This window comes from Protopterus annectens, chromosome 9.part0 (genome assembly GCF_019279795.1).
Source record: "Protopterus annectens isolate FY-2018-M chromosome 9.part0, PAN1.0, whole genome shotgun sequence".
NCBI lineage: Eukaryota > Metazoa > Chordata > Ceratodontiformes > Protopteridae > Protopterus > Protopterus annectens.
This window is the reverse complement of record NC_056743.1, coordinates 1743517393-1743525072: the sequence shown is the minus strand read 5'-3', so window position 1 is coordinate 1743525072 and position 7680 is coordinate 1743517393. Positions and strand designations below refer to the sequence as shown.

Genomic DNA, 7680 nt, shown 5'->3' with positions numbered 1-7680 from the left:
CTGTATCTTGGAGCCAGGAGGAGAGCTTGCCAGGCTTCAGTTTTAAATAGAGATATTGTTTGTGGCAGTGTTTTGTTCAGATATTTCTACTCTCCTCTTATTGGATTACATTGAATGTTTTCCAGGGTCTCTCCTATCAATTGCTGATGTTTAACTGATGAACCAGGTGACTGGCTGCACATATTCTGGGATTGCACAGTGATAACCATAGCTAACTTTAGACACCAGTGAACCCATGGTCGCTGGGGCCACAGCAGATGGTTTTATTTTGTAACTGGTTTTAAAAACAATAAACCAGTAATCAACAGAATCACCGCGGTAACTTTTAAAGTTTAAATGATATAAGAGTTATTAAAGATGTCTTGGTAACAAACTGTGCATTTTTATTAAATGTATTACCATTGACATTGAGTCCTTGAGTTAAATCCTGCTGCTGAGCATTTAATCATAGCCAGCTTTACGTACCTGGAATACCCGTGGTTGCAGGGGGCCTCTAGTCATCCTGAACTGTGTGGGTGCCCCACAAAAGCTGCTGTTAGGGAAAAATGAAGAGTGAAAAAAATGAATTTTCCAATTGCATGCTATATCTAAAACAGGGCTGCTATATGACCTCGTTAGGATAAAGCTGGTAATCAATTGAATATGAGCAAGATAAGAGTGAATTGATATCTTCTCAGTGCTTACCTTGGATTTTAAGAGCAAATGCTGTTGATCTTCAGGGATAGGATGGATTAAAAGGTTGTGAAAATGTACCTCAGCACCTGTAACCCTATAATTCTGGGGCCCCAGCTAGAGTTTTTAAAATGTGAGAACCAAGAATGGAGTAGTCTAGCATACCGAAACCAAAAAACACTGGACCAGGACCAAAACCAAAAGGCACAAAGCAGAAGTAGCAAGCTCCTGAATGCAAGCAGTTGCACAGTAAATCACAAACCAACACACTGGATGATTACAGATGAGCTCTAGGTCAATTTTATTTTTTAAATGGTTACTATTATGCTGCCTTAGCTAGGTAAGATGTGTTGAAAGGATGCAAGGAAAACTAAAGCTGACCAGCAGGATGAATAACCAGAGATCCTGCTGAGGTTTGAGATTCTGGAAAGGTTATGAAAACTTGTATAAAGCAGAGAAATGTGGAAAAGAGAATACAAATCGAAATATTTATGAAAGGCTTAATTGTGCATATGTTAAAGGTAGAAGAGTCTCAACAATTAACTGTTAATATAGGAGGAGATGAGATGAAAAACAGTGATGTGTGATCAATCTGCAGGAAAGTCTCCAGAAACAGTGTTCTGTGAATGTTTTTGAAGTCAGGAGGGAAGAAAGTGATAAAGGTCTGGAAGGTTTTGTTTTAACAGTATTTTAAAAGGAGGGGAAGCATGTGGAGGTGGCTGTGTTACCAAAGGATCACAGACCCTTCAGATCCAGCTTCATATGGTCTCATTTCAATTTTAAACCACAATTGGTGTTTGTCTTTGTTAGCTAAAGGAATGGCAAAGGTGCTATCAAAATTGATAGGTGAGGTCCCTTGTGTTTTTTTAGAAGGGAGTCAAATATTTGACAACATTTAATAGAACAATGATCCAGAGGAAAGCAGAATATAAGAAAATGCATTTGTTTTTGGTGGGTCTTGATGCAGAGAAAGCATGCATTCAACAGAGTAAGCTGTAATTTTGAGTAGGGTATTGGAAGTATTTGTATGAACTGATACAGTTATGAGGTTAATTAGAAGGATGCATGAAGGATTGAAGGCAAGAATTAAAGTGGAAGGCTTCTTCTCAGAAGCTGTGTTTCAGCAGAGCAACCATGCAGAGAGGAGTCTTCTTTCTCCTTTATTTGCTTTATATTTATGGCCATTGGCAATTTAAATAAGGGACTCAGAAATAAAGGATATAATTGGTATGCTAATTGGAAAAAATTGGCTTTAGTTGCAGATGATATTTTGTACCTGATAAATAAGAAAAGGACATCTCAATGTTCTGGAACATTTTGAGACTTTCAAGTCTTTTTGGGATATAAAATTAATGAAGATAAAACAAAGGCTATAGCCGTGATATATGTATCCACACTAATTGGTTCAGCGATACCCATATTTATGGGGATGTAAGACTAAGTATTAATGATTGTGGATTACTGATGCCTCTGTTATGGCAGCTAATGATGTGTAGGAAGAGACTAAACAAAAGAATACAAACATTGAGAAACTGGAAACTCTTAAATATGGATTGTGGAATACAAGCACTGAACATGTTTAGTCCCTTTAGTCTTGTATACCAGTCAGACATACTTTTATCCACGTGTGGAGGAGTGAACAATAATAAAGAATTGAAGAAATTTATCTGGGATGGAAGGAGGGCAAAGAGTTAAGTGACTTAAGTTGATCCTTCATTAGAACAAGGTAGTTTAGGTGTACCTGGTTTGAAGGGATATTTTAGAGCTACACATTTAGGGCTCATATACATAACCCAATAAGAAAGTTATAATTCAAAGTGCAAAGGGATGAGGGTGATGAAGAAAAGGGAAAGGCAATAGTGTGTTGGATTTTGAATGCAGATCCTTAAGGAGACTTATTCCAAGAGCTAAGCCAAAATGAGAATGGATAAAGATTCTGCCAGTATGGGTGTCTTCAAGTAAGGGTACAGAAATAGACAGGAGGAGGATGGAATTTACTGGAGAAACCTTGCAAGGGAAGTAAGATATTGAGAGCAAATAACTTGGGCAGGAAAACATTTAGTTTGCAACCTAGAGACTACCTTCCCTATAGGGGCTTGATCTCTGAGAAGGAAAGAGGGGAATTTTAAGTGAAAGACCTGCTCTAGTAGAATTTTTAATTGAATCTATATCAGACGCAGTTGTTAAAAGGATAATTATTAGGGCACATAAAATGTTGCATGAGTATAAGAGTCAATCAGAGGAGGTTAGAAAATACTGGGAAGAGACTGGAGAAGCAAACCACAAGAAAACAATGGAAAGCATGTTTGTTTTTTGAGGATGCATGTAGAGCCACTAGATTTAGGATCTTTGCTTGGAAATGTTTGCATACATGTATACCCCAAGCAGACTTTTCAAAGAATTATTCCTAAGGTAGATGGCAAATGTTGGAAGTGTGATGGAGAAGGAGGTAACTGGGAACATACGTGTTCAGAGTGTAATAAGTTGGCACGTTATAAACATTCCCCACTGAGTATTCTTTCAGAAGTATTGGTTCCCTATTAGATGAACGAATGCTTAAAATGTCCAGTACGACATGCTCTACAGGTTATAAGCGAACACTCAAGTAATCAAAACCAGAGATTGTTGAAACAAAGAGTTTTCAAAAGTTACAGTTGGCCAGCCATAAGGAAGCCAACGTCTGACATCAGAACGATCACCCTGTCTCGCCGTTCTTAGTCCTCCACTGTGGTGCGGTCTCTACGTTCACCCTGTGTAATGTTATAATAGTCCTCCACTGTGGTGTGATCTGAGTTGGTATATTTAAGTAGGGGAGTGTTGGGGGCACAGTGCCCCATGGTGGGGTTGTGGGAGGCGAAGCCCCCCCCACTTTATGGTTGTAATGGTGTGCAGTACATTGTAGCTGCAAGATGTTTGCTTCCTGATGGCTGGCCAACTATAACTTTTCGAAACTTTGTTTTCGATATTCTGGTGTTTTGCTTAGATGAACGTTTGCTTAAAAGCTGTCGAGCATGTTGTACTTGACATTGTAAGCATTTGTTCATCTAATATAGACCCGAAGTATTGGTAAGCAAATGGCTGTAAGGAAGTGATTATTTTGAGTTGAGATGCAGGAGCTGAATTGCCTAGGCATAACAAGGCCTTACGTTTAAATCTGTTGGCTGCCAAAAAAACAATTGCTAGAAAATAGAAATCAGTCTACACCAACATTATTTGAGGTATTGAGTATTATAATAGAGAGAGAAGAACTGGAAGAGGGATCTTTAGGAAAGTGAAGGAGCAAATTATAAAGAAATAATTAGAAGTTCTGGGAAGAATACATGCATAATAATGTTTAGGAAGAATAAGTTTTAAGGTAAGGCAACAATTCAGCAGTTTTTATAATGGACTGATGATGGTAGCAAAAAATGTTATTTATATTGTATTTAAGTGGAAAATGTTAAAATGTTTTTTGTCAGTGCATGCTTTTCTATGTCTTAAGTGATTGATGAAGGTTTTGAAAGACATCACTCGATGAAAAGGTTAAAAACAAAAAGCTTTAGAATGCACTTAAGAGCATGTAGAAAAGTTATGGTTTCTAGAAAAAGCTGAAGAGTAAGGTAAAATGAGAGAAAAGGGGAAAAAGGTGTGTACATAATATAGGGATCCCAGAATGGTGGTGAGGGGGCACTGAAGGGTATATTTATGTATGGAGGGGAAATGAAACAGTAGGCAGTGCACAGGGCACCATTTCACAAGTCCAGTCCTGTCCATAGATTTATTGTAATGTGTTATTGTTGCAGCTAATTGCCAGTAACAGCAAATATCACTCTGAGATGGGCTAATGTAGCGTGTTACATAGTTCTGTCAAGTTATAAGAGCATTACCACTACAATTCAGACTGTGCAAACTACTCCAAAAGCTCTGCAGCATAAACTAATGTTGCTAAAGGAGGTGACAGTGACTGGGTAATACGTAGACTGGAAGTATCTAAGGGCTCCCGACTTGTGTCATAAACATAGTTAAGTTAAAGTAGCTTGAGCAGAAATCTGCAAAATGAAACCACAGTGAAGCTGCAATTAAGAGGTGACTTTTGGACACCCCAGCCTAATTTCACTGGCTGACATAAACCTAGAGCCCAGTGTTCTATGGGGCGCAACAGTATTACCATTTTTTTTTAAGTAAGAAAATACTTCACTGCAACTTGTCTCTGTTTATTTACCCTCTGACAATAAATAATAGTCTCACTGTTGCCTGCTTCGCTTATTGAAGGTTGTATAATGACAGAAATAAAGTTCTTTTCGTAGTAAGCTATAGTCCGTGCAAAGTACATTTTTACAAGAAGTGTTTGTCTTTTTAGGAGGAAGATGAGGAACAGCAGCTTTCTCAGTCTGGTGTAGAAGAGAAATTAATTCCAGATCCTGACAGCGATGATGTAAGCGACGTGGTTGCCAGGCAAATCATTGAGTGAGTTTACTTTTCTTGAATATATGCTCAGTTTTTAGACTGGTAGTAGGTATGCTGAATTGATAAGACATTCTGAATTTTGCAATAGAAAATATTTTGATTAGTCTTTCATTTACAAAAATCTCACTAGTAATCGGGTGGGGCAAGTACAGTTTTATTTTAACAGTTTACACTCATGTTGGAATGGAACATGCTATACTGCCAAACATATTTTCTGGATTATTTGATGTAATGACACTTAAGAAATAGGAATATATAGTTTGGGATATGAAGAAGATATTGGTACTTGACATTGCAGAGGGGCTTCGTTGGTTTAGCCTGTAAAGGCTTTAAGGGCATTTTTAATGTCTACTTTATTCTCCAGTCCCAAAGACTGCCTGATAGTTCCCTTGACTGTTTAATGCTGTATTTTCCTAATATGTTCCTCTGGCTTACTTAAGTGCTAGAAACAAAGTAACCAGCATATTTTAAAACATTTTTGCAAGGGTGCTGTACCCTCCTGTATCTGGGCTGTGCCCCACATCCCAAATCTCAAGTATTCTATCCCTGAAATCATGCAAAGTCGGCGAGAAAAACTTAAATTTGCTTGCTCTTTGGACAAGTTGGTGCAGACTTGTATGTTTTGAGATTGGGTACTTGAGTATAATACATACTGTGTAAAACTAGGTAGACATTATTCAGGGAAGATGGGTTGGGGGCCCCCAAACAGGGCAAAGTGGGAAGGAGTTTACCATTTAGAAAACAAAAGACCAAGTCTGTGTTTGCCAGTATGTCTGCACCCTCCCTCACCCACACCAGCAGTAGAAAGTACTACTGTAAAATTGGTCTTATGTAAAGTAGCATTTGACCAATGTTTTTGTTTCACTGTATTACTAACTACTTTGGGTTTCTTGTTGTGGAAGCTCTTTAATTACTTGAATACCAGAGATTTACCCCTCCCTTAGCCCAGTGGATGCCCTCCCCTCTGATGTTAGGGCACAAGGATCGTCAGCTGGCACTATTATCTCTGTTCTTTTTTTTGGCAGGATAACCTGGTACAGACTACATTGAGTAAGTCCTGAAGCCAGATATTACAGCAGCTAAAACCAAGTACCCCATTGAGAAATTTTGTAGTTGTAGTCTACTGCATTTCTTAAATATCCATTGGTAAGACCAATGTTTTGAAGTGTGGGGGAAAAACTTCCCTCATCAGGATTGAGTGTGTGCATGCGTGCGAGTGTGTGTTATGCTTGCGCTTGGAACACAACATGCCCAAGTCACCCCAGTGTGCTTATTTTAATTCTGAAATCATTAAATGTAGGGCTGAGTCACTTGAGAAGTTTTTAGTGTGTTGGTGCCCCATGCATGTAATGGTATCCGCCAGTCGTGCTGAATCAGAGCTCCCTCAGAAAAGGTGAAGAAAGATCCAGAGGGTAAAGATACTGGATATCAGCTTTTCAGTGTCTTGATGATGCAAGGTCCATGGAATCCTTCAGGCAGACCAAGCAAGTCAACTTAAGAGACATTGACTGTGATACAGACTGAATAAGAGGGTCTTCCGGGAATTGATCCAGTTGTGGTGGTACACCTCAAATAGATTTGTTTTGCCTCCTTTCAAAACAGATTACTAAAGTTTTTGTCCAGGACTTCTTGCAAGCAAGCTTGAAAACAAGAGCATTTTCATTCCCTTGGAAAGGAATGTTTATGCATTTCCACCCTTTCCACTGATAATCTGGGGTAATTCTGAAGATTTGAAAAGCTACCCCAGAAATCCTCGTCGTTGATCTCTCTTGATCCAGGCAACATTGGGTCTCACTTTTTATGAAATTTACCAGGGGCAGTTACCACAAGTTTCCTTGCTTACTGGATCTACTCACACAATATGGGGAATTGGTACACCCCAATACCTATCACCTTCAGCTGACTGCCTGGATGATTTTAATTCCTTTTAGGCACTTATTTCATATGCATGTGCATCAGGTGCTAAGAGGCAAGAAAGCCATCTTACTAGGAAAAATCCTGTTTTTGGTAAGTAGAAGTGATTTTTCTAGTTAACCAATAACCAGTGGCTCAGCAGGGATTTTGTGACTTGTTCTCAAATATTTGTTAGTTACTTTCCACTGACCTGTCTTATTCCCTTTATAGTGGTTCATTTTATGGCCATTTCAACATGTCTGCTCATGGATCCTCTTTCTCTGTTGTGAAACAATTTCGAAAATGAGTTCTGCAACTGAGACCTCATTGTAAACAGGTTGCTTCTCCACATTACAACTGTGCGCTGGATAAATTGACTGTCTCCTTTTGAACATGTCAGTCAAACTGATTTAAGGTTCTTGATTTTGAAACTCTAATTATTGCTCTGCCTTCTGCGATAAGTATATCTGAGTTGCAAGTTCCCATGGTGAGCGAAGACTGTCTGATTTTCCGCAGGGTTAAGATCTTGTTGGGCATGATTTAGGGGTTTGAGTTTACTTTGAATCAATCCATCAATCTCCCAGTTTGTCCAGAGCCTAAAATCCAGGGATAAAGGATTCTGCATACTCTGGACATGGATGGGCAGCTAAAGTACTACCTTGGCATGAT

At 38.8% G+C, this 7680-nt stretch overlaps 1 protein-coding gene across 1 annotated transcript in view; it reads left to right on the top strand.

Annotated features, from left to right (window-relative positions):
• Window positions 1-4276: 4276 nt before the first annotated feature.
• The window catches only part of LOC122810775 (transcription activator BRG1-like), a 1556036-nt gene continuing 1552632 nt past the window's right edge, over window positions 4277-7680 (top strand). Inside the window, exons 1-2 of the mRNA XM_044082336.1 lie at window positions 4277-4297; window positions 5012-5118. Coding sequence (XP_043938271.1) covers window positions 4277-4297; window positions 5012-5118 — 128 coding nt within the window. The remainder of the gene's footprint in view (window positions 4298-5011; window positions 5119-7680) is intronic.